Source organism: Adiantum capillus-veneris, chromosome 15, assembly GCF_014529385.1.
Source record: "Adiantum capillus-veneris isolate H3 chromosome 15, ASM1452938v2, whole genome shotgun sequence".
Lineage (NCBI taxonomy): Eukaryota > Viridiplantae > Streptophyta > Polypodiopsida > Polypodiales > Pteridaceae > Adiantum > Adiantum capillus-veneris.
In genome coordinates, this window is record NC_140945.1 from 11596841 (window position 1) to 11624496 (window position 27656).

General features: G+C 44.3%; 1 protein-coding gene across 2 annotated transcripts; it reads right to left on the minus strand.

Moving 5' to 3' along the window:
* Nucleotides 1-91: 91 nt before the first annotated feature.
* LOC147440274 (uncharacterized) lies at nt 92-27587 on the minus strand. 2 transcript variants are annotated; one of them, XM_086530059.1, is made up of 9 exons: nt 27302-27587; nt 26818-27000; nt 12643-12755; nt 12365-12550; nt 2860-2902; nt 2680-2762; nt 2525-2596; nt 1723-1845; nt 92-1560 (listed from the first exon to the last, which is right to left on the minus strand). In XM_086530059.1, the coding sequence occupies exons 1-9, from the start codon at nt 27486-27488 to the stop codon at nt 445-447; spliced, it is 2106 nt and encodes a 701-aa protein (XP_086386185.1). In that variant the 5' UTR covers nt 27489-27587; the 3' UTR covers nt 92-444. The 2 variants fall into 2 exon arrangements, with proteins under 2 accessions (XP_086386185.1, XP_086386186.1); XM_086530060.1 differs by lacking the exon at nt 2860-2902 and having other exon boundaries at nt 2680-2763; nt 27302-27586.
* Nucleotides 27588-27656: the final 69 nt, after the last annotated feature.

The following is a 27656-nucleotide window of genomic DNA, read 5'->3' on the forward strand; positions in this document are numbered from 1 at the left end:
AAATTTTTCATACGCACCTGCGTACTTACATGAAGACGTCCACATTGCTTGAACACCTGCTGAAGCTCCACCACATCCAGGGAACCCAAACTAAACAGCACAATGAAAAGATGCTGGCTACTAACAAAACTTTAATGTTAGATCACTTTACAAAGAAACAGTAGAACCTTTGTTACAACTGAAATACGCTCAGGAAAAGCAGTCATCTGTCCCATCCCTCAAATCTTCTCTGCGCATCCTGGATGAGCCCAGTAAAGTAGCAAGAAGCAATTCACTAGTAGACCGTCAAAACATTTGCCACAAGGTTTTGTTACAGCGGGGGTCACTGAGAACTACTGCTGCTTACCATGAGCACCTGAGAATTCCTTACAAAAGCGGATAGCTGAACTTCTGTAGTGCTAAGAATGGCATACCTTGTCGGCAATAACTTAAATGAGAACTCCATCAGCTCTGAGGCTCCTGGTCAGCAGCTGTTGCATCTTTAGATTGAGATTCACCTGTCCCATTATTTTGATCAGAACCATGATGCGTATCGAAGGTGTAGCCGTTTCCATGGCTCGATTCTTGCTTCTCGGAGTTTTCATGAGTACCAGCTCGCTCTTCTTGGTGATCAGGTGCAGACTCTTGTTGATGACTAGAGGTAGGAACACCAGCTCCGTAAGTGGGAGCAGAAGATCGGGTCTCTTCATACGGAACCTCAGAGTGCTTTCCTTGCTGATGCTCATATGGAGGCTGCCCATACCCAGGATGTTCAGGTAGCTGTTGTCCATAACTCGACTGATAGGTCTCGTACCCAGCATAGCCATAATGGTTACTCCAATAACCGGTCTCTGATTGGCCATAATTCGCTTGCCCTGCTACTTGTTGTCCATCAGGATGGGTAGATCCTGGCAGTCCATAATGTGAAGGATCATGTTGTCCATAACTGGTGGCATTTGCATCATCGTAACTGTACATAGAACTTTGATTCTCATTTGTTCCATAGTCTTGATGGTTTGAATGTTGCACATCCTCCACCTCCTGCTTTACTCCAGGAGGCCCCTGTTCTGATGCTTGTTTCCCATAAGGTGACTCTCCTACTCCCGGAGGTCCAAAACCTTCATGTGAACCACCCTGTGAGCTGGTTGTGGTGACACCTGGCGGGCCAAACAATGACGAATCTGTTGAGCCGTAGGCATATGCACCCACCTGTCCATATGATTCAGGCTGGCCCGGTATTTGCTGGCTATAAACGTCTTGTGAAGCCCCAGGGGGGTGCTCTGTATAGGGTCCTTGTTGTTCATAACCAACGGTCGGAGGATATTCCACTTGACCTTGTGAATTGTAATAACCATAACTGCCAGGTGGAGGATACTGCTGAGGAGGTGCAGGTGGCGGCTGGCTCCAAGCTGCAGGGGGTGGTGGAGGATAGCTCCCATAAGACTGAGGTGGGCCAGGGTAGTAAGGTCCCTGTTGATAGCCATAACCTTGCTGTTGTATGGGTGGACCCCATTGAGGTGGTCCTGGGGGAGGAGGATACCCCTGATAACCCCCTTGCACAATGGCTGGCCTTATACGATTCTGCAAATTAGTAAACACATAATTAAGTAATAAATAAGGTATAAGTGACCGACCGATAGGACTTTAACTCTGCTTATACAATCAGATATCCTGCATTCAGTGATGAGCACATTGAATAAGCCAAGATCCCCCAAGAAAATCATCAGATCTAATGTCACACACCTCACTGATAAGCTCCTTGATTAATTCACTGGCTGAATCCACTTGCTCCTTGCTTCCCATCAAAGTCAAAACTCTCTCAGCTACCCCTGATTGATACTCAGGAGGTCCCATAAGCGGAACCAGCTGTGACCACATGAACAAGATACCAGTTGTTAGCAGGTAACACAGATAACCATGAGCATACTTGCAACAATTAGACCAGAAAATTCTAAGCGTAAGGAAAGGAAGAAAAAAACAATCGATTCTAGCAAAGCCCAAAAAAGATAACTACAATTTCTGATTTGTAATAAATTTGTTCAGGAGTTTCTAAATATCTTCTTGTTGCAGCATCAAACTATCAGTCACATACGGAACATCGTGACTGTTGATGCATGGTCTAAGCAAAACCGCACAACCATTGACAAGAAGCTTCCGAGTACAATTGTCAACCGCTTCTCTTTTCACTCAATGGTGATAAGTAAATGAGTCTACCAATAATCAATGGACGTAACAAGAGAAAAGATCCATCAATCCCCATGCTTTCTTTTGTTTGGCAAAAGAACGAGCAGGCACAAAACCCAGAGGCAAACAACATTGGCCATTTTATTTGCATGAACGGGTTTATATCCAGACTGTGCCTAATCAACGTCTCTGTGATTGACTATTATGTAGCGATCAACTAGTTAATCAAATGCACAATCCTGTGTAGAAAGATCGTGTAATCTATAAACATTCTGTACATCGGGTACAAAGATGCTGCGGATCATTAGCATACCTGAACTACAAATCCATACAAATGCATGATGATAGTCATAAATAATACCTGAATTCTTGCTCCAGTCTTACTTTGCAAGCCTTTTATGGTTTCTCCTCCACGACCGATAATGAGGCCAACCTATTAAGCAAGAAAAGTCCTGAGTTTACAACCTCATATAACAACTTCCATAATAGTTTGACGTATGATTTAAGTGCTAAAACCTTGTTAGTCGGAACAGTCAGCTGAATTTGCTCTCCTGCAGGAGCATATGTGGCTTGAGTGGTATTTGCAGCTGCTGCATCAGCCTGCACCAAGGTAGATTATTTCAGCACATTTCTCTTTCAACAACATATTGTAGACAGCAAATCACTGATCTTGCAGAAAAAGAGGAGCAAAACATTCCTTCTGAAGTACGACACTATAATTGCATTCATGTGAGAGTCCCTGGAAGGAAAAGCAGACAGACACACAGATCAACCACATAAAATACATATATGTGTGTGTGTCTCTCTCTCTCTCTCTCTCTCTCTCTCTCTCTCTCTCTCTCTCTCTCTCTCTCTCTCTCTCTCTCTCTCTCTCTCTCACGTTGGGCGTCTTGCATGGAGGAGGTCGATGAGATCCAACAGCGACCGATGAGAGATTTTGTCACAAGACGGGCACCACGTGCCAATAGAAAAGAACAGACTGAACACACTTTTAGCACTTCAATAACAATTGAACTGAAAGAGAGAGACCACACGCGACACGGAGTGACGGAATTCCACCCCAGAGAGTATTGGCCCCAAACCTTGGCGCCCCTTTCTGTATTTCTTTATATTGCATCAACACAGTACAAGCCGGTACTCCAGACTCTGCACCTTCTCCAGGAAGCATGCCAGAGAATGAGCCCTAACCTCATATTTAAAGGCCCTTGGCCTAAAAAGCAATTACAGTGAAAAGACTTCAAACTTAAAAGCATCTGGTCCAAAAGCAAAGCCAAAAAGCTGCCAACGTAAATCACGGAAATCCGTACAGCTTGCCACGGCATCATGCCAACGCAATTTTCGGAAATCTGCCACGCTGCCCTTAGGGTTAGGGTTAGGGTTTCTGCAGTTTTAGTGTTAAGGTTTCCAGAATTAGGATTTCAGCAATTAGGGTTTTGCCACGTCAACAGTTTGTTACAGATTTCATTTGAACCCCCCCCCCCAATTTCCTTTTTCCTTAGTGTTTTAGTGTTAGTTCTTTGTAACTTTGTAATTTCCGTACTCAAACATGGTATCAGATTCACCAATTGTAACTTTTTGGTCTCATAGGTCATTTTGGCCTTTTGAAGACATTAATATAACATTTCATTTCATTTTCATTTCTCTCTCTCTATTTTATATATATATATATATATATATATATATATATATATATATATATATATATATATATATAAAAATAGAGCGAGAGAGAGAGAGAGAGAGAGAGAGAGAGACACACATATATATATATATGTGTGTGTGTGTGTGTGTGTGTGTGTGTGTGTGCAACCTAATGAACTAGTCTCTACCACAAGGGCCGGCATCCCATACCACCAAACTTACACCAGTACGGGTGTTTGGGTAGGGCTGCCAAGGACCAAGAGTCCAATTGTGGTGATCACACAACATGATCCACAAGATGAGGCTCAAGTCCTATTTATAGAAGTTAGAACTTCATAACTAATGAAACCGGCCCGTAGGGTTGTAGACTTTAGCTTTCACCCAATCTTTACTCTGTTTAACTTTACTTGAATTTAACGACACAAAGGAACTTCACGAATAAGCATGTGACTAGAATTCAATACTTCAAAACAAACCACGGCCTGGAAGCTAAGAGTGCGACCAAGCAAACAACGACACCTTGTAGGCTCCAAAGACTGGCGCCCCCTTTCAAGTATTTCTTTATTGGCCCATAAAGAAAGGAAGGTTAGCGGAACGGTTGCAAGATGCTACTTGGTTAAGGTCAAGAACTATCCATCTTTGGATGCCAAATGGATGGAAGCGTATGAATTGGTTGATTCACCTCAGCTATTGCAATCACATCTTGAAGCCTTTCAAATGGAACCACAATGACTTGATGTAGCCCTTTAGGGCAAGGTAAGAGCATGGTTCATGATGGTCAAGAGAGTAGTTAAGCAATTGTATATACTCTTTCCATACACAATTTAGCTAAAGAAGTTTGTGCTTGAGAGTACACTAGAAGACTTCTATGCTTGATATATGTGTAGTAGCTTGGTTGGTGGGATTGTTTAATAGTACAATGCTACATTTTTGGAAGCATGTATATCTTGGATTCCCATCACATAATATATGTGATATCAGGAGATATCCGCATGTATTATTGGCATGCAAGCCAGGTCGCTTGCAATATTTCAAGGGTGGGGTGTGTCACCAAGAGGTGTATTTTTCATGTTGCCTTCTTTAAATATGTACTACACCCCGAAACCCTTGAAAAGGTGCAAGTGGACATTGCATGCCCAGCGTGAAACGGTTGTGGCCGAACACGTTTCTCACATCGGGAGTCTAAGTCAGTCAGTATGGGACTTGTCGGGCCAATTAGCACCAAATTCTGATGAGTATGGAAGCCTGTGGGCACCAAATGAAATCTAGGCCACTCGGAAAGTCACAACTTTATAAGTTGGTGGGAACTAGGGAATTAACTCAAAGGGACAAACTAGACACTTGGACGAAGGGGAATCATGTCACAAAGTGATGACGTGGCGGACAACAAAAAAAAAAAAAAGACTCTCTAAGAGAGAGAGAGAACTGATGCTTTTGATTTTAAAAGCTTTTGGGGCTCTGCTTTTGGGCATCCCTTGTAACCTTTAAATTAGTGGTGAGGGCCTCACTTCTCAGAGCATCTGGACGCAGAGTCTGAGAGTGAAACCCTAACCGCTCTCTTGTACTTTGATGATTGATTAATACAAAAAGAAATACCGAAAGGGGCGCCAGTCTTTGGGGCCAATATCTCTAGGCACGGAACTCCGCCGGGCCAGTGCAAATCTATTGTGATCTGTGAATTGTTTTGAAGTGGTTATTTAGTGCTGTCGCGGTTGATTCTTGACTTGGAGTGTCCAAGTTTGTTACAAATCACCTGCAGGACACCTCAGCAAGAGGGGGCGCCCATTTTGAACTGGGGGACTGATTTTTGTTCATTGAGTGACCTACAATGTGTGTGTAAGTAGTGGGTGCAGGTTGACAGCTTTAATGGAAAGCTTGCAATCTCTTTGTCTCATGTAGCGCGATGATTTGCTCTCGTGCATCCCTCTCTCCCCTTTGGCACATATGGTAATGCCCCACTAGTTGGGCTACTCAGATGAATATGTACAGTTCTAAGGGTTTATGCGCATTTGCCAAGCCAAGAGCCTTCTGAACAGGAACCGGATTAGCTAACTGCTAATCCCCCACAGGTACGCACGGTTCCATCGCAGATGATTGGGAGTTTCAAGAGTTTTCTCATGTGAAAACTCTTCCAATTCATTGGGGAACTGTCCCATTGCGTGCGGGAGCCCTTGGGACACACGTAGGCGTGTTCGCTCCGCTAAAAACGATCCGAAACAGAGAATTATAACCTGCTGTGTTTTTCTGCAGGGATAGGATTTCGCACCTAAACTACAAGGGAACATCACGGAAGCTCCGTGTGAGCCTTGGGATGCGTGTATAGGGTTTTGGGCACCCGACAGCAGAAAAACAGAGAATTACAGCACGCTGAATTTCTGAGACAGCTCACCAGAAAGCTCCTAAATTGCGAGGGAATCCGTCCTAAACAGGTGTTTTTAACCTTTAGGGGTTTTTGCGCCGTTGTGCTGCCGAAATCAGGTCAAAAACTTGCGTTTTCAGCCCTCGCCAGGTTTAGACAGCTTTGTGAGAGTTTGGCCTAAGCGTACGGATCGTCAACTGCTAATTGAATAAAGAAGTACCGAAAGGGGCACCAGTTTTGGGGCCTGCAGGGTGTCAGTCTCGTGTGCGCAGTGACATTCTAGTCGCTGGACGCAATCGTGTTCTCTTTTCTTCCCAGTGCTCTGTGTAAAGTTAACTGGTAATTGAAATAGTACCGCCCTCTATGTTGTACAGGCCGGTTATAGCTACCTCTCTCCTCGTCGGCTAGATCTTTAAGGTCTCATGGGATAGTTTCCTACTACGTTAAAACTCCCTTCTTCTTCTTCTTCTTCTTCTAAGTAGGCAGGTCAGGGGCGTCCGAACAACCATAGCTTTCCGGGCTACGTATTCCCAATTGAACTCGTTGTCAGATTGCACCAAAGAGACCATCTTTTTGGTGACACCCTTTGAGAGAGAGAAGTCAGTCGAAATTTCAGCAAATGAGTGAATATTTACCTTAGAGATCCTACTAAGGGCATCGTCTACAGCCTACCATATTAGTAGCACCCAAAGATTACTACAACCTTTACCCATTCCCACCCGCCCCTGGGAAAGTATTGCAATGGATTTCATTTTTGATCTCCCGAAGACACAGAGTGGGCATGATGGCATTTGGATTGTCATCGACAGATTTAGCAAGCAAGCTCACTTCATTCTAGTGAAGAAAACAGTCAAGCCGGATCATTTGGCGAGACTATTCATTGCACAGAGTTTTCCGACTACATGGCATGCTTGAGACAATAGTCTCCGACAGAGATTCCCGATTCACGAGTTTGTTTTGGAGGGCTATTTGGGAGAACATTGGCACACGGTTACAGTTCTCGTCATCATTCCACCCACAAACAGACGGGCAATCTGAGATTGCAAACTCAACTGTTCTGGATTTATTGAAGTCTTACATTTCTGATCAGAAGGCTCAATGGGAAAAATATTTGCCTTTGGTGGAATTTGCCTACAACAACATGATTCACTCTTCGACGGGGAAGGCGGCATTTGAGATCATTGAAGGTGCTCCGAAGGTTCCACCCTTCCTTAGCACTAAAGATAAGATTTTTGAAGTCGACCAATATACGAGGGACTTGGACACTGCTTTTGCCAAGGTCCAAGAGGCTTCAACGAAATCTCAAGAACGACATAAGAAGGCGGCAAATCAACATCGACGAGATTAGAAATTAAAGGAAGACGATTGGGTGCTCTTACGTTTTGAGAAGGCACGCCTGCCATAATACCTCATGTTGAGCTTTGGAAAAAGCTGCTCCTTTCCTTTTCGCTTTCTTGCCCGCCGATACTTGGAAGATTCACAATGCATTCCATGTGAGTCTATTGAATCCTTTTAAAGGCGATGTGTCAGTTGATGGGGAGCCTGATGAGCAACCCGAAGTGAAGAAAAGCAAGTAGATACTCGTTCCAGAATAGACTTTGGCACACAAGGACAAAAAGATAAAAGGTAAAGTGATTAGGCGGTTCTTGGTTAAATTAACGAACTATCCTCCATTGGATGTGAAGTGGATGGAGGAGGAGAACCTAGCAAATACTCCTCAGATTTTGGAACTTTACCTTGAAGCATTCGGTTTAGCATAGTCTACTCCAATAGAACCCCGAATTCAACGAGGGTGAATCTAGTGCAGCCGGTTTGCACAAGAGGGGAGTTACCCTGGTCCTTTGTCAACAAATTACCCCAATTTTTGAATAAGGTCACTAATGTCCTCTTTGGGTTTCAGGGATACTAATGGGCTGACCACTATTCTGATGTATGACTTTATGACACGGAATTCCCAAAATTGAATATGATTGATTTGTACTCTCTCATTTGACTTGTTTGAGTGCAGGAACGGAAAGACAAATGCCTGCAGCATTTCGGTCTCATAAATCTCTATACACATGATTGCAATAAGGATTAGTTAATCGGGTATGAATGAGGTCTGGAATGGATTTAGATGCGATTACTAAATACGTTGCCGATGGTCATGGTATGAGATTTGGTATGAATTTTTCTATGATTTGTCATTGTGATGTCGAGTGATGTCATGTGATGTACTGTCATTTTGTACAAGTGCTAGATGTGCCGCGTTTAGTGCTTCGGTACTAACAATTAGTGTCTATAAGACAGTTTACGGCCTCTGTCTGTTTTGCAGGCGTAATCGAGGGAGATTACAATTCTTTCAAGAGGGGGTATGTCACAAACTGGTGACGTGGCAGAGCCACCCGAACAGACACACCCAATCGGTGACGAGACAGACTGGCTGACAATACAAACTGCCGTATTTCACGCTAACTGGCTGACAGTATGGAATTCCGTGATTGGCATTGATTGCTGACGTGGCAGTGCTGATGAGGCAACCTCCGGACACACTAACGTGACTATACGAATGTCCGCTTTTTGCGTTGACAGCAGTGTACCGATTTTCGCAAATTATGCTGACAGCTTTTTGTGGCAATTTTTGGACCACTTGATTTTAGATCAAAATGCTTTTGAGTTTGAAAGCTTTCAGGGCTCTGCTTTTAACATCCCTTGTAACTCTTTATAAGTGACTCTAGGTGCTCACTCTGCACAGCATTTGGACGCTGGTCGGTTGTACTTTGCTCAAAGAATAATATAAAAATAAATATCGAAAGAGGCGCCACTCTTTGGGGCCAGTATCTCTTGGCACGGAACTACGCCGGGTCGTGTCGACTCTCTTGTGATATGTGAATTAATTTGAAGTGAATCTCTACTGGATCGCGGTGGAATCTTGACTTGGGTTGTCCAAGTTTGTTACAACCTCCGAAGCATAAGACTAAAAAAATTCTCCCTTTCTACACCCTTGCAAAGCATACTCCTAAATCAGTAATTTCCTATAACCAAATACATACAGAGGGGCTGCCATGTCCTCAGAATGGCAGCTCTAGAGGACACCCTCATGTAATAATCGACAACGAATAGCCAAGATAAAGACATACCCATCATCCATGTGACTATTGTCACAAACTGTTGACGTGTCAAGTCAGTGAAGAGCAGAGCAAACCTTCAGATCACGGCCGAGGGGCCGAAATTTAAGAAGAACAAGCAACAACAAAAGAAGAAGTCCTACCAACTTATGGGACCTCGTCTTACGGGGCCAAAGAGACATCAAAGAATTAAAATAAAGCAGGACCCACACACACAACCCGGATTTTTCGTTGATTGCTGACGTGGCAGAACTGTACGAATTTCCGCAAAACGTGCTCACACTGCTGACGTGGCAGTTGTACGTATTTCTGCAAAATGCGCTAGCAGATTTTTGTGCATTGCTTTTTGGCCAGATGCTTTTGAGTTTGAAGGCTTTTCTTGTAAACTTCTCTTGGACCTAGGGCCTTTAAATATGAGGCCATGGGCTCATTCTCTGGCATGCTTCCTGGAGAAGGTGCAGAGTCTGGAGTACCGGCTTGTACTGTGTTGATGCAATATAAAGAAATACCGAAAGGGGCACCAAGGTTTGGGGCCAATATTCTCTGGGGTGGAATTCCGCCACTCCGTATCACGTGTCGTCTCTCTCTCTCTCTCAATTCAGTTGTTATTGAAGTGCTAAAACTCTGTTCAGTCTGTTCTTTTCTATTGGCACGTGGTGCCCCTCTTGTGACAGTGGTATCAGAGCATCGGGCGTGTGCTTTTCTAAAAGCATACCGGTCCTACCAAAGCGCAGACAAAGCAAACTCGCGCTTCCAAAAATCTACTAGAATTTCATTTGAAGTATCTTCGGCTCCGGGTGCCCGTCTTGTGACTGTGGTATCAAAGCATTGGGCGTGTGCTTTTCTGAAAGCATACCGGTCCTACCAAAGAGCAGACAGAGCAAAGAGGCGCTTCCAAAAGTCTACTGGAATTTAATTCGGGTCCAGGTGCCCATCTTGTGATAGTGGTATCAGAGCATCAGGCTTTTGCTTTTCTGAAAGCATAATAGTCCTAACAAAGAGCAGACAAAGAAAACTGGCGCTTCCAAAAGTCTACTGGAACTTTATTTGAAGTATCTTTCGGTCTGCGTGCTCGTCTTGTGACAGTGGTATCAAAGCATCGGGCGTGTGCTTTTTTGAAAGCATACCGATCCTACCAAAGAGGAGACAAAGCAAACCGGCGCTTCCAAAAGTCTGCTGGAATTTTATTTGAAGTATCTTTGGGTCCCAGGGCCCGTCTTGTGACAGTGGTATCAGAGCATCAAGCGTGTACTTTTCTGAAAGCATACCGGCCCTACCAAAGAGGAGACAGAGCAAACTGGCGCTTCCAAAAGTCTACTAGAATTTTATTTTAAGTCTCTTCGGGTCCCGGTGCACGTCTTGTGACAGTGGTATCAGAGCATCAGGCGTGTGCTTTTCTAAAAGCATACTGGTCCTACCATAGAGGGGACAGAGCAAACCGGCGCTTCCAAAAGTCTATTGGAATTTTATTTTAAGTATCTTCGCGTCCGGGTGCCCGTCTTGTGACAGTGGCATCAGAGCATTAGGTGTGTGCTTTACTAAAAGCATATCGTTCCTACCAATGAGCAGACAGAGCAAACCGGCGCTTCCAAAAGTCTATTTAAAGTATCTTTGGGTCCGGGTGTCCGTCTTGTGACAGTGGTATCAGAGCATCGGGCGTGTGCTTTTCTAAAAGCATACCGGTCCTACCAGAGAGCAGACAGAGCAAACTGGCGCTTCCAAAAGTCTACTGGAATTTTATTTGAAGTATGTTTGGGTCCGGGTGCCCGTCTTGTGACAGTGGTATCAGAGCATCAAGCGTGTGCTTTTCTAAAAGCATACGGGTCCTACCAAAGAGGAGACAGAGCAAACCAGCACTTCCAAAAGTCTATTAGAATTTTATTTGAAGTATCTCGGGTCCGGGTGTCCGTCTTGTGACAGTGGTATCAGAGCATCAGGCGTGTGCTTTTCTGAAAGCATACCGGTCCTACCAAAGAGCAGACTGAGCAAACCGACGGTTCCAAAAGTCTACTGGAATTCTATTTAAGGTATCTTTGGGTCCGCATGCCCGTCTTGTGACAGTGGTATCAGAGCATCGGACATGTGCTTTTTTGAAAGCATACCGATCCTACCAAAGAGCAGACAGAGCAAACCCGTGCTTCCAAAAGTCTACTGGAATTTTATTTGAGGTATCTTAGGGTCCGGGTGCCCATCTTGTGACAATGGCATCACAACATCAAGCGTGTGCTTTTTTGAAAGCATACCAGTCCTACCAAAGAGCAGACAGAGCAAGCTGGCGCTTCCAAAAGTCTACTGGAATTTTACTTGAAGTATCTTCAGGTCCGGGTGCCCGTTTTGTGACAGTGGTATCAAAGCATCGGACGTGTGCTTTTCTGAAAGCATACCGGTCCTACCAAAGAGGAGACAGAGCAAACCGGCCCTTCCAAAAGCCTACTAGAATTTTAATTGAAGTATCTTCGGGTCCGGTTGCCCGTCTTGTGGTAGTGGTATCAGAGCATCATGCGTGTTCTTTTCTGAAGGCATACCAGTCCTATCAAAGAGCAGCAAAAGCAAACCCACGCTTCAAAAAAGTCTATTGGAATTTTATTTGAAGTATCTTTGGGTCCGGGTGCTCGTAATGTGACAGTGGTATCAGAGCATCATGCGTGTGCTTTTCTGAAAGCATACCGGTCCTACCAAAGAGCAGACAGAGCAAACCCGCGCTTCCAAAAGTCTACTGGAACATCATCCCAACTTAACATTATCAACGCCTGATACAAGGCGTTGAACTAGGTACACTGGTGCATGCATGCACAAGTGGACATCACCCACATGTAGACATCCGCAACTCAATGAACACGGAGCTCCCTGACATGAAGATAGCCTTCTAATTCAACAATAACCATCATCTTTACCCCATTATGATGGACCCATTGCTACCCCTTTCTGTGAACAAGTACTAATGGCCTTCATTTTCACCTACTATTACCATGACATAGCACCCCTTCACCTCCGCACACACACACACACACGCTAACTCTCATGCGTTGGAGCAGCACCAACCACTAAAAACCACTAAGACATAGCCCTGAAGGTAACCAGTTACCACACATACCTCCGCTATTACATCATGAATTGCCTGCTCCGCACGCTCAATCTGCTCAGGAGTTCCCATCAGCTCCACCGTGCGGAAAGGAACATTTGGATTGTGATCCATATCTTTCGTTATTTGCACCCTTGCACCAGATTGTAATTGTATCTGCTTAATGGTGTCCCCCCCCTTGCCGATCACAAGGCCGACCTGCGGTAACAAAAGCATTAGTATCAAATAGACTGCCCTAATGATAAAAAACAAACACATTGGACAAACAATAAAAGCCGTCAAATACAAACCTTAGCATTAGGAATTTCCACCTTTCGAGACTCTGGAGGTCCATGCCCAGCATAAAAACTTCCACTGCTGAATTCAGGCCTCTTACTCTGAAAAAGTTGCCCAGAATTTTGCACTGGAAAAAGTGCAGAACTAGGCTCAGTAAAGAAAAGAGGGAAACATACTAGAATAGACATACTTTGAAAAACAAAAACAGCATTCAGACTTTTCAGATATACGCTGACTCTCTAAAAACAGTCTACTTCTTATCATAATTTTTAAAGATGGATTTGCTGACACAGCAAAGCCTCTTGCATGGTGTTCAAGTGAAAACATCATCGTGAAAATGAAAGCAACATACATTGAAACAAGGTGTATGATTGCTTCAAGCTTAAAGCACAGCAATCATTTGGTATCAACAATTGACACACAAAAGCACAAAAAGTCATATGCTTTAATAATCTTGCATCCAATGGCACTATCCCAACACAAAATCAGCTCCATCAATATCTATTTGTACGCTGCAAAGTCAGCAGTCCGTAGAATGGGTAAACCCATACAGATTTCGGCTTTTGCTTCAGGTCAACTATTACTTTGTCCCATTGACGTAGTGACAATCTCAAGAGGAGCCCTCTTCATAAGCATCATATGGTTGCAAACCTTCTCAAATTTCCAGAGCATTCTTCATACTTCAAAGGTGTCGACGTGTCTACCAAGTAGAATTGAGGAAGAAACCCCAGCATGAAGCCGAACCCATGGGCGTCGGTACCGCACAATTCGCTCCCCCTCCTTGGACATAAGCTTATGATTCTTGAGAAATCCATCTCGATTTAAACCATCGAGAGAAGGTCATAGGTCAAATATACTTCCTCCATAACCAACTTCCTATCCTTCTACCTAGTCGAAATCCCTTGGAAACACCGATAAACCGGATAATTCCAACACCTGCAACTCTTCATGAGAAGTAGACGTCTTGATTGCTCAAATAAGTCATCCACCATGCCAATGACAATGTCACATACTCCAAAACTCTCCAAAGAGTCCTTCGACAAGGTCACACTGATCCAAAGTCGCTAATATCCTCCCTTGGCAAGTATAGGCAAATGTCCTGGAGGTAGATCTCCAGCCTCCTCCGACAAGAGGCTAGTACACCGAGATAAGCTACATATGCAATATACTCATTCTCCCCTCCAACTATAGGCTTGATATCGTAGCACAGTCCCTTGTAGCGATCAAGACTAGTAAGTCCATCTGTCCATACTGTCCCGTGTGGGCCATGTACCATTCGAAGATATTGTAGCAACACTTGCACGTACAATTCTTTGAGGGCGATCCAACCAACAAAAACAAAAAACCATTGCTACCTGTCACGTGACACATCCAACCCTATGTGTCCGTGGACAAGCTACAACACGACAAAGGTTCTGTTCAGTCAAGTCACCCTAGAATAGGAAGTGATTTGGCACTTTTGTGAGTCTGTTCGAAGACCATGCATGTCCAGACACTTAGATTAGATGCATATCCTCTGGTTGCACACAGCATGACCATCAGATTCCAGTCAGATCCCATCAATAGCATTTTTACAGTGCATAGACCTATTTTCCCTATTTTTGACATTTTTCACTTATTATTTTTAAGTGACTTTTGTTGGAAAGTAGGTAGGGGCAATTGAGTAAGTTTGTATATAAGTAAACCTAGACTAGCACTAATTGGCAGAAGAGGCAACAGGAGCACCTTGCTCAACAGGTAACTTCTCAGCAAGACCCCCCCGCCCCCAGCAGGAGACTTAGCGTTTTCAGCCAAGGACAGCCAGCGTTTTTCTCCATTGCAGATCAGCCCTAGCGTTTTGCATAGCAGACCAACCTGGCGACAGCAAGACACAACAGAAGCCTAGCGTTTTTGCAGAAGCACTTTTTGATTTGCAGACCAACCTCAGCGTTTTGCAGATTACCGCGACGGAACCTCAAGCAACACCAGCGTTTTCAGTTCTCAGCCTTTAGACATCGCAGAAGAACCCCCGAACCTCGCAGATCTCACCTTCCCACAGCAATTCCTCGCCGCACGGTCAGTTTCCACAAGGTTTACAGTTTCAGCCCGGAAAACGCAGATTTCAGCATCTGCGTTTTCAGCACGTCGTCATCGCAATTGTCGCCATCGACATCGTCTTCGACACAGAGTCAGAATTCAGCAGATAGAAGATTTGCAGATTTCAGCCCTTAGAGTTTCCAGATTTCAGCCCGTCTCGTCGTCGTCTTCATCGCCATCGGCAAGTCCAAGCATTGTAGAGATTTGTGCAATCATAAGTAGACCGCTCTCGCCATAGAGAGTGGGGCCTTCGGAGGAGGGTTTTAAACGTCTTTGGTGTCGTATTCTCTTCTCTATCTCTCAGTCTCATATACTTTCACGCACAGTGTCCATCCACTTGTTTGTGATCATTGCACTCTCTCACTAAGAATGGAAGGCTCTCCCTTCCATAAGAACAAAAGGAACCTTGAGCACAGTTCGGAGCACTCATCTTGAGCAAAGTTCAAACATTCATTCAGTTGCACCTAACATTGGTATCAGAGCTTTGGTAGTGTTTTGTATCACTCAAGGAAAGAACCACAAGAATCACAAGAATTTTTTTGCTTGTTGCGGTCGCACGAACCCAAGTTCGCTTGGGCGTGTCGATTCCTAATCGTGTTTTTGAAGAGTGACAGAAATCCCAGGAAAGAAGGGCTTGTCCAGCCTCCCCTTGTGACTCTTTTCACTCATTGAGAGCGGACCGTGCACTTAGCGACCGGCTAATCGACGTGAGGTGGGAAAAAGCAACCTTGGTGTGAGCGCAAGGCCGCCAAGGGGTGCGCCCGCGGAAAAGAGCAGAACTCGGGTGAAGAGAAGATCCTTCTCAAACACAGATTGCAAGCGAAAGAAAACCTCAAGAACCTCAAGACCCTCAAGAACCCAAGAACCCAAGTTCCTCGTGAACTTAAGAACCCAAGACCACAAGAACCCACGACTTCAGAATGGTCATCACTCGAAGCAGAATGGATACTTCGCTTAGAGGTGATGAGCATGAGAGAGGCGAAGAAGAATTTTCCCCACCAGGACATTTTTCCGACCCTCCCCCTTCTCCATCTACATCAAGGATTGCAATAACTCCTATGGAAGCCTTGGACCAAATGTTTATGAAAAGGAAGTTAGAACACGAAGCAAGACACGCAGAAAGAAAAGCAGAAATGGATCGCAGACACGCAGAAAGAGAAGAAGAAAGAAAGGCAGCCAAAGCAAGACAAGAACAGAGCGACGACACGTGCAAGAGTTCTTGCGACTTTTTTCTCAAGTACAGGTACAGATGCAAGAGATTCAGAAGACGGAGACTCTCTCAGTCTCTTCTTCTCCCAAGCATGACACACAAAATTTGCATGATGATAAGCATGATGATTTGAATGACAGTGATTTGCATGATGATTTGGTTGACAATGACACGCATGATCATTTGCATGATCAAGATGTGATTTGTCACAAGCATGATGAGTTGCATGAAGAAGATGTGATTGTTTACAAGAAGGATGATGTGTTAGTTGATACTTTCTCTAGTGAAGCTAACCTCATTGCAGATTCGATCAATCACGAAGAACCAATCTTGGCTCTCGAACCTAGGTCCAAAGAACCCTCTCAGGGAGTACTATGTGTTCGCATGATTCATACACCCGCATTGTTCGAGTGTTTCATTCGTGATTGTTTCCTGTATTTTAGTCAACATCTTTATGTGATCCCTTTTCCTAAGCATGACATATTGTACGTTGAGCACGTTTCACTCATGAATAAGCACGAATGTATGCGGATTGTTCGTGAAAAGCTAAAAAGTATGCATTCAAGGAAGTCACATTCCATGTCTCTTCGTTGGCACGACACAGTTGTAGAAAGAGCACATGAAAGTATGAGCACCAAGCATGGGCATTTCCATTGTGAATTGCCACAATTGATTGCCTTAGATCAAAAGAGAGAGATTCGATCTCATTGTTTGCATGTGTGTGGTGAACGGTTTGGCACTCCGTCTCTTTGTTCATCTACATTGCATGCACAGTCTTTCAGGAAGACGAGATTTTTTCCACTCACTTTACATGGAATGGGTATGTTCATGTTTTTGTGTTGGAAGTGGTTTCAGGAATTTTCAGCCATGGAGATTCTTGAAGACGGAAGAAGCATGACTCTAGACGAAGTTGAAGCATTGAAGGAGCCACAGAAGACTGTGTTTTTCAGTGCGGCCCAAAGAAGCAAGCGTTGCAGACCTTTATGAAGTTCAAGTACCGCACGACCCACACATCAGAGTGGGCCGGCGAAGAGTCCCTTCCAGACTTCCGGATACTATTGACAATCTCCCTCGACGCCATTCAGTTCGGTACCAATACCTCACTTTGAAAAGGAGAGATGTCACGAGACACATCCAACCCTGTGTGTCCTTGGACAAGCTACAACACGACAAGGGTTCAGTTCAATCAAGTCAGTCTAGAATAGGAAGTGATCTGGCACTTGTGTGTCTCTGTTCGCAGACCGTGCATGTCCAGACACTTAGATTAGATGCATATCCTTTGGTTGCACACAGCATGACCATCAGATTCCAGCCAGATCCCATCAATAGCATTTTTACAGTGCATAGACCTATTTTCCCTATTTTTGACATTTTTCACTTATTATTTTTAAGTGACTTTTGTTGAAAAGTAGGTAGGGCAAATTGAGTAAGTTTGTATATAAGCAAACCTAGACTAGCACTAATTGGTAGAAGAGGTAGCAGGAGCACCTTGCTCAACAAGCAACTTCTCAGCAAGACCCCCCGGGCAGGAGACTTAGCGTTTTCAGCCAAGGACAACCAACGTTTTTCTCCATTGCAGATCAGCCCCAGCGTTTTGCATTGCAGACCAACCCGGCGACAGCAAGACACAGCAGAAGCCTAGCGTTTTTGCAGAAGCACAGAATTCAGCCCTGGCGTTTTTGATTTGCAGACCAACCTCGGCGTTTTGCAGATTACCACGACGGAAACCTCAAGCAACACCAGCGTTTTCAGTTTTCAGCCTTTAGACATCGCAGAAGAACCCCCGAACCTCGCAGATCTCACCTTCCCACAGCAGTTCCTCGCCGCACGGTCAGTTTCCGCAAGGTTTACAGTTTCAGCCCGGAAAACGCAAATTTCAGCATCTGCGTTTTCAGCGCGTCATCGTCGCCATCGACATCGTCTTCGACATAGAGTCAAAATTCAGCAGATAGAAGATTTGCAGATTTCAACCAGTCTCGTCGTCGTCTTCATCGCCGTCGGCAAGTCCAAGCATTGTAGAGATTTGTGCAATCATAAGTAGACTGCTCTCGCCATAGAGAGTGGGGCCTTCGGAGGAGGGTTTTACAACGTCTCTGGTGTCGTATTCTCTTCTCTATCTCTAAGTCTCATACACTTTCACGCACAGTGTCCATCCACTTGTTTGTGATCATTGCACTCTCTCATTAAGAATGGAAGGCTCTCCCTTCCATAAGAACAAAAGGAACTTTGAGCACAGTTCGGAGCACTCATCTTGAGCAAAGTTCAAACATTCATTCCGCTGCACTTAACACTACCCAACTAGTGAGAGAGCAATTAATCGAGTATAAAAAGTACCTTTAAGCTTTACCTCATTCTGATTGATTGGAGGGCGCAACCCAGGACAGTGAAATGACCTCCAAATCCCTCCTACGGGCTAGCTAGAAAACGCAAGTGTACAAGGCTAAATGTCAGCCAAAACCACTATAAGCCCCTCCTTATTGTACACATCCACTTCCAAACTGAAAACTGACAGATAACAAAAAACCCACATCCACAATGGTTCTTCATGACAGAGTTGGTGTAGCACTGACAACGCCCTCTAAATGTACACACGCAAGACGAGACTCCTCTACAGCACAAGCGCAACCCCCTCTAAACATACAAACGCAAGAAGAGAGACTCCTCTACAACAAAAGCACATCCATGAAAATTGGATCAACACCTACTTGCGCTCTTGAATGCAAGCCAAGAAACCTGAGCCAACAACCCTAGGCTATAATACTAGCTCACTTTATTCCAATTAGGAAAACAATAAAAGCGGATCATATGGCTAGAATTTTTCTAGCACAGATCTTTAAGCATCATGGGATGCCCACGTCTATTGTGAGTGATCGAGATCCTCGCATGACAAGAAATTTTTGGCGTGCTTTGTTACACCCTACTGCTCGGATTCCAGTGCCGATTGGCCCGACCAACTCGTGGTGACCTGCCCTTCCCCATTGCGGGTGAAACTCTCGGCTGTCGGCCGTTTCACACTGGCCATACAATGTCCGACCATTTGTAACTTTAAAAAGAGGGTCCCAAAAATTAAACAAAAAAAATCGGAAAGAAACCAACAACTCAAGTTAGCAATTGCCACGTCCTCGTGACAAATACCGAAAGGGGCGCCAAGGTTTGGGCCCAATAATCTTTGGGGTGGAATTCCGCCACTCCGTGTCGCTTGTCGTCTCTCTCTCTCAGTTCAATTGTTATTGAAGTGCTAAAAGTTTGTTCAATCTGTTCTTTTCTGTTGACACGTGGTGCCCGTCTTGTGACAATGGTATCAGAGCATAAGGCGTGTGCTTTTCTGAAAGCATACCGGTCCTACCAAAGAGGAGACAGAGCAAGATGACACTTCCAAAGTTCATTGGAAATTTTATTTGAAAGAATCTTCGTGTCCTAACCCCGGACTTATTAGGCACTCCCACCCTTACTTCATCGCGCATCGGGCGCGCTCCCGTCTTCACCGCTCATCTCTTACAGGACATAAGCCATAAAGATCACTTGCAAGAGAAGGATCCAAGATTTGTTTCGAGCTGCTATTTTTTCTCAGAGGCAATGTCATGCAGATGTTAATAGATACCAAGCCGCACACTCCAAGGACTTGGCAAGCTTTCAAGAAAAATTTTACCCGAAGTTATATGGTTTCTGACATCTTCCTTCGGAGTGCAACTTCTAGTAGAGTGGGGTATCCTGAAATGCTTGCCATGGAAACCCTTGCAGATTATATCTTGAAATTTCTTGACATCTCTCAGTAGGTGTCTCTTTTCGAGCTAAAAACCTTGGAGGTTCGGTGTGATTGCTATGTCTTGGGACTACCATCGCCGCGAGAGGAACAATGTCTGTCCAAGAGCTAATGGACCATGTTGTGGTTGGCTAGAAGGAATCTAACACTTTTTTTTGGTGCAAGTTTCAGGATAGTCGGTCGACTTTTCGAGCTCGGCTGATATCGAGATTGCTTTTTAAGTTTTGAGTTCTGTTTGAGAACTTGTTTGGAAATCCTGTTTGGAATTTGTTTGAAATGGATGGTATCTATTTTGAACCTGTTTTGGTGCCGATTTGATATGTTCGACTCTAGTTTTCATACTGGTTTCATTGATTGTTGATTTTGACTCCCAGGTAGAGTAGTGAGAAATGTTGTTTTGGTATTGTTTGAACCTCGGAACGATGCGGACGGGATGTCAAGGAAGCGTTTCGTTGTATGCTCAAGACAACGCAGACGGGATGTTTGGGAAGCGTTTGGTTGTATGCTTGAAAAATATTGTTGTTGTGACTCCCGGCCCGGACCTGGATGGTTATGCGGGAGGAGTATTAACTTTTAAGAAGTCTGAGCAGTGGGTACTCTCAGCACCTCCAAACGACGCAAGCTACGGTCTGGGGGGCGTTTGGTTGTAAAAGGCCTCTACATCTCCCGGCCCGGTCCTTTTTAGGTTATGCAAGAGGAGTGATGAGGGAGTCGTTGAATATCTCTCGGCCCGGACCTTGTTAGGTTATGCGGAAGGAGTGTTCATCGGCGACTTTATGTTTCTATGTCTTGTAACATGCATATGTGAGCATTTGTGTTGCATTGTGATGTGCCAACTACTAAATATTCCTAATTGGATGAGATTGATTGGGTATGTGATTGTAGTGCATCAAGACACCCGTGACAGATCAGTGCGGTATGGATATGATGGCTAATTTTACTACGCTGGAATATAAAGAGTTCCTATCTGGACGAAAGGAGAAGCCAACTCCTTGATCAAAAGAGCCAAAAGGAGAAGCCAAATCCTTAACCAAAAAAAGAGCAAAATGATTGTCCCTCGAAATGACCCTCGAAAATTTTTGAACTAGCTTGAATGTAATCGTGGACGATTACATTCTTTCAAGAAGGGGAGATGTCACAAATTGGTGACGTGTCAAGCCACTGAAGAACGGAGCCAACCTTCAGATCACGGTGAGGAGCCTAAACCCTAAGAAGAACAAGCAACAGAAGAAGAAGAAGTCCTACCAACTTATGGGACCCTGTCCGATGGGCCCAAGTGACATAAAGGCATATAAATAAAGCAGGACCCACACACACACAGCCCGGTTTTCGCTGACTGCTGACGTGGCAGAACTGGACAGATTTCCACAAAACGCGCTGACAGTGCTGACGTGACAGTTGTACGGATTTTCGCAAAACGCGCTGGCAAATTTTTGGGCATCGCTTTTGGACCAAATGCTTTTGAGTTTGAAGGCTTTTACACTGTAAATTGCTTTTGGGCCTAGGGCCTTTAAATATGCGGCCATGGACTCATTCTCTGGCATGCTTCTTGGAGAAGGTGGAGTACCGGCTTGTACTGTGTTGATGCAATATAAAGAAATACCGAAAGGGACGCCAAGGTTTGGGGCCAATACTCTCTGGGGTGGAATTCCGCCACTCCGAGTCGCGTGTAGTCTCTCTCTCAGTTCAATTGTTATTGAAGTGCTAAAAGTCTATTCAGTCAGTTCTTTTTGGTTGGCACGTGGTGCCCCGTCTTGTGACATATTGCCGGGGTATGTAATTTTAGTGCATCAAGACACTTGTTAGAGATCAGCGTGGTCTGGGTATGATGGCTAGTTTTCCTACACCGGAATATCAAGAGCCCCAATCTGGAACGAGAATATACTCCTTATTAGATGAGATTTTCTGGGAAGCCAACGACCCAGGATATCAAGAGCTCCAATTTGGGATGAGAAAACTGATTGTCCCTCGAATTAACCCTCGGAAATTTTTGAGCTAACTTGAAATGTTTTGCAAATATGCAGTAATTGCGAGCAATTACTTTCTTTCAAGAAGAGGGGGATGTCACAAACTGCTGACGTGTCCAATCTGCAGATCCCGACGAAGGAGCCAAAACCCTTAGAGAAGAAGCAAAAGCAACAGAAGACGTTTTACCAACTTATAAAGACTTGCCGTGTGGCCTAATTTTTAAAGAAATTCCCACCAACATATGGGACCCCGTCCAATGGGCCCAAGTGACAAAAGACATTAAATAAAAGGACCCACACACACACAAATCGTGTGAAGCATGATGACGTGGCAACAGTACAGCGTTCCACGAACTGCGTTGCTGATGTGGCAGCTGTACAGACTTCCGCGAAGTGCATTGTTGACAAGGCAAGCGAACGAATTTTTGCAATTCACGCTGATAGCTTTTTGGGTGCCACCTTTGAGCTAGATGCATTTAGAACTTGAAGCTTTTCATGTAACTGCTTTTCATGGCCAAGGGCCTTTAAATATGTGCAGAGGACTCATACTCTGGCACTCTTCCTAGTGAAGGTGCAAAGTGCGAGTATCAGCATTGTAAAGAGTTCAGGCAATATAAAGAAATACCGAAAGGGGCGCCAGCGTTTGGGGCTAGTGCTCGCTTGGGGTATAATTCCCGTCTCATGTATGATTAGTTTGTTGGAGAACTTGAAACCGAGCTAGCCACAAGACAAACTCAAAAAGTTGTACCACTCAATGGTGCTCTTCCGGTCAACATCCAAAGGTACCATGGCAAGGAAGATTTTCAATTCATGGAGTTAGGACATAGCGACACTCTTTTGGGCATGCCTTGGCACGACCAGTGTCACGGGGACGTGGCAACTGTTAACTATGTCACGAGGACATGGCAACTGCTAACTTTAGTTGTTGGTTTCTTTCCAAGGGGTTTTGTTTTATTTTTGAGACCCTCTTCTTGAAGTAGCAAACGGTCGGACATTGCATGGCCAATGTGAACGGTAGTTTCACCCGCAGATGGGTAGTGGTCGGCACTGGAATTCATATGGTAAGAGGATGTCTAGGCTCAGAGCAAGATCATATAGGTCCCTCTGTCGCACTTAGCAAGTTGGTGGATACTAGGAAGTGAACTCAATAAAGGCCTAAAGTCAAGGTGTGACTACCAACTGAAAGTATCCGATAGTTGGGCCACATTGCATTTTTGGATGCGGTCCCAATGAGGATAGATGGTCAGAAGACCAGTGGGAGCCCAACGGAAGCATCTCCTAAAATTTAGGGAACTGCTATTTTCGGCCGAGAAATGTGTTCGCGTCATTACCTCCGGTATGACTAGGGGAACATTTTACAACTTTGCCGCGAAGTCAATTGGGCAATCGGTTGAGATACCGAAACGGGAAAATGCTTGTAAATGCGCCAAGTGTCATTTTCTCATGGAATTTCCTCATGCAGAAAAATGGACGCTGACTTTTAAGCTGGGAGAGGCCTTCTTTTGCATCTGTCATCAGGTTAAGAGCTATGGAGTGCTTCCTTTCCCTCTTATGTACAATACGGTGCCAGGAGTGATGCCCTGCACGCTACGCACTGCCCTCTCTCTCCCCTACGAGCAGTATGTTACGCCCCACTAGTGGGCTTTTCATTTGACCAATGTACAGTTATGTGGGTTCATGCGCGATTGCCGAGGCAAGAGCCTCTACAAATACTGGACTAGCTAGCGGCTAATCCCCCGCAAGTACAGGTGAATTCGGAGAGGTTTCACGCCAGAAATCTCGTCCGATTCAAAGGGCAAGTAGCCATATAGGTGCAGGAGCTCAAGGTCTTGCTACAGATGCGACCGGCACGCGAAACGGAGCCCAAAACAGGGAATTACAGCCTGCTGTGTATTTTTGCAGGTTTAGGGTTTCGGCCCTAAACGGACCCTAATACCCCCAGGAGGTTCGGGGACGCAAGGGGACCGCTGTACAGGTGAACTGGCGCATTTTCGGGGCAGAAAACAGAGAATTCAGCGTGCTGCAGATTCTCGCAAGGTTTTGCAAAGTGTCCATATGCATCGGGAAAGTCACCTATTGTGTGGGGATACTGACTGTGAAGCGTCCTAGTACAGTTATGCTGCCGAAATCGGGCCAGAACAAGTGTTTCTTAGCCTAGATTGTGCAGGGTAGCTTGTAGGAGAACACAGGTTTTATTCCCTCTGTTAAAGAATAAAGAAATACCGAAAGGGGCGCCAATTTTGGGGCCTACAAGTTGTCGGCGTCTGCTCGGAGAATTCTAGCTCCCGAGCCGTGTGTGTACTTAGGTGTTAATCCTCGTTACAGGTTACCTTTGCAAAGTGCTCTGTGTGTGTGTGTCTAAAGTAAAGAATTTCGGGTGAAAGCCAACGTCTACCGCCCTACGGGCCGGTTTCAACCAGAACAACGCTACCATCTGTATCCAAAACCGTACCATCACCTTGGTGCAAAAGGACAAGCCAATCGTCCTTCGAGTTTGGCTAACTAAGACAAACCCCGAATGATTTTAGTTTTGCTTTGTATTAAGATACTTTGGACTTTGTTTGAAAATATTGTTTGAAATTTGTTTGAAATAGAATTTCTTTGTTTTGAACTTATCTTTGTGTCGATTGAGATTACTTGATTTTGGTTTTGATGTTGGTTGCTATTGTATTTTGGCCGGTGAATAACTCATTGCTCAAACATTGGTCTAAGAATATTCCTCGAAAAAATTGTGATCTGGATAACTCATGGTTCAAGGTCTTGATCTTGGGAGGAGTATTATGAAACTCTTAGTCCGAAACCTCGGTTCTTGGGGGGAGCATTCATGGGCAAGAGTGGCCTTTGAAACCTCGGTTCTTAGAGAAAGTATTCATCAGCAAGTTTATTTCTTTATGTCCTATACTTGCATCTGTAATCATTGTGTTGCATTGTGATGTGCCAACCATATCTACTTCATATTGGGTGAGATTGGCTGGGTATGTGATATTGGTGCATCAAGACACCCCTTTAAAGATCAACATAGTCTGGGTGTGATGACTAACATTGCTACACTAGAATATCAAGAGCTCCGATAAAACTGACTAACCCTAAGATTTATCAGCTCATTGGATTGAGTTTTTGCAAGGTCTAATTGCAGACAATTACTCTTGTTTCAAGAAGGGGGTGAATCACAATTTGGTAATGTGGCAATCACTAAAGACTTGACCAACTTGTAGATCTTGGCCGAGGGGCCTAAACCCTAACAAAAGAAAACGACCATACCAACTTGCTAAAGATGGCAGAGAGACCTAAAATCCAAAGAGGGTTAGGATTAAAAATCTTAACCTTACCCAATTTACAAGAATTGATAGCGAGGCCATAAACCCTAAAAACAACCAGCGGAAGACAAATTGCATAAACATGATGATATGGCAGGACTATACGGACCAGCCCACAATACGTGAAAGCAACTGATAACATGGCACTTTGTCAAACCAACCCATTGGGCGCTTGCTTTTCGACTAGATGCTTTTAGAGCAATTGCTTTTCATGTACCTGCTTTTGGATAGGCCAATGACCTTTAAATATATTGTGTGGGATCTCTCTCTCCCTTGCATTCTACCACGTGGAGAAGCAAAGCAGAGTTCCTAGAGCTTCTACCTTGTTGAGCAATAGAAAGCAATACCGAAAGGGGCACCAAGGCCAGTGCCGTCTGGGAGTGAAGCTCCGCTATTCCGTGTCTTGTGTGGATTCTCTCTCTCTTTCAGTTCGATTGTATTGTAGTGCTAAAAGTCTATTCCAATTTGTTCTTTCTGTTGGCACGTTGTGTCGTCCCATTACAAGACAAAGTTCAGGAGATGGGTAGGAAGAAGATAAAGAAAACGTGAGATGGAAAGTGTGGGTACAAGCCCCACCGGGAATCCATGCTAGCAAGAGGATACAAACTTGCACACAATGATGCCGCAAGGGACGCCCCTCTCTACCATATATAGAGAGTACATGGGAGGGATTAAAGACTTTTTCAATCCCATTATGTAGTCAAATCCGTCTCCAATAATGCCAAAATCCCCAAAGAACAAAACCTTAAAAACATTAGAAGTTCTCTCCCTACATGGAACACACACAATATGACCCACAAAATAGACTCCCTTAAGCAAACCAAGTCTATTCATGATGAAGAGTTCCTAAAGTTCCTTCAAAAAGAGATTCTAGTTCTTCCAGTGATTCCATGAATCAAAAGCTTGACTCTTCTATCGAGACTTGCCCCAGCTTCCTTCATAGAGCCTAGAGGACCTATCCAATCTCTTGGTTCGGACCATTGTAAGTGCTCAATCAACTAGCATCAATTCGTAACAAGCTTTACAGCTAGACTTTCTTCGAAAGCTAAAGGAGCACAAATAGCCCAATTTATTATTCTTGTAATTGTTAAGAATCTTAGAAATTCCAATTGCAACGTAATCAATATATATGCCTATTGCAACAAAATCAATATATATATACCTAGATGAATCCAGGATAAGCCTAGATTCACCCTTGAAGGAAAGTGCAAGGTATAGACCCATGGTAGTCACCCACAAGACAATATAACCATCAGCTCCATCATGCATAGTATTGACTAAATACCACGACATCCCCACATTCTTGCAAAGAGACCAACCAGGTAAGTGTAGGAAAGCTTGAAAATTTTTAATCTTTGAATTCAGCGTATTGATACCTTGCTATCCCACAGAAGATAATGTTGGCTCTCAATTATGCATGGTGTGTTTTAAGATGGCATGGATATATCCTATATGAGCACCACTCAAAAATGAGAACTCCCATGAGACCTCTCTCTCAAAGCCAAACTCTGAGCTCTCACCTCCTGTGTTAGTTGCTCGCACATAATATCATGGTATGACACTTGAAACATGATTTTGCAAACCATAAATGTTAAGCATCCTCTAATCAGAAGCTAGTAGAAAAACATCCCACAAGTACACGCTTGTAATACCAACATTACTATTGGTCTGAGAAATTTGTATCCTAAATGTCAATGTGTCAAAATTTCCACTTCGGTGATATATATCACCAATGATGACACTATGAACATTAATGGCCTATTAATCATTCACATGTGTAGTAACATGTGAGATTAATGCAATACCTCAATTGTTAACAATCCCAAAGATACAATGGTTATGATGACAAAGCATACCTTGGCTAGGTTTGTCTTCTTGTTGAGACTCCTCCTCTAGGTGAGTGCGTTTTGTATCTTGCACAGCGAAGCGAGCCAAAATCTGCTGAGCCCTCTGCTTGGCCAATTCAACATCAAGAGTGTTTGGTCCAGCGTCATCAAACTTGTGCCTGCTTCTTGCTTCTGGCATGGGGCTGTGGCTGCCTGTAAATCAAAAAAAAAGGAATGAGGGCACCAGCAAGGCACAATGAACACAAACACTTGAGCAGCTCAGAGGTTCCAAACATTCAAGTAAAATTGCAATAAAAATGCCTCATAGAGGTTGCAAAGTAGGCAGAAAATGTGATTTCTTAAATCTGCATTGTGAATGAAACACACTTCTTTCACAAAAAACAGATTGTGCAGAATCAAATCAGCCATGAAAGTGCTCTCCAGTAACAAGGGTTGGATCGGATAAAGAAACCGAGCATCACGCTAAAAGTAAATGCTAAAAGGCTTTTCCTACTTGTTTTGTCATCCTGTCTATTGCTGTCATCTCTCGCTAAGTCAGGAGCTTCGGCGTTGATGCGAGCCGCGATCTGCAGAGCCTTCTGCCTGGCTCTTTCGAAGTCGCTGGGAGGAGGAGGTACTCGGTTGTAAGAGATGTTGGGTCCACTGTCATCAAACTTGCGCTTGTTTCTGGTGTCTGTCATGGCTATACACGCTTCCTTCAGCGAGCACACTATCCCTGTATACGCATCGCGCTGATGAAGAACCCTAACATTATATACTCCTCCACCGTATGTTAAATACTACTCAGAAAGCACGACTTTTATTGCATAGGTGCAAATGTTTGGTTATAAATTTTTACAGCCTAGTCT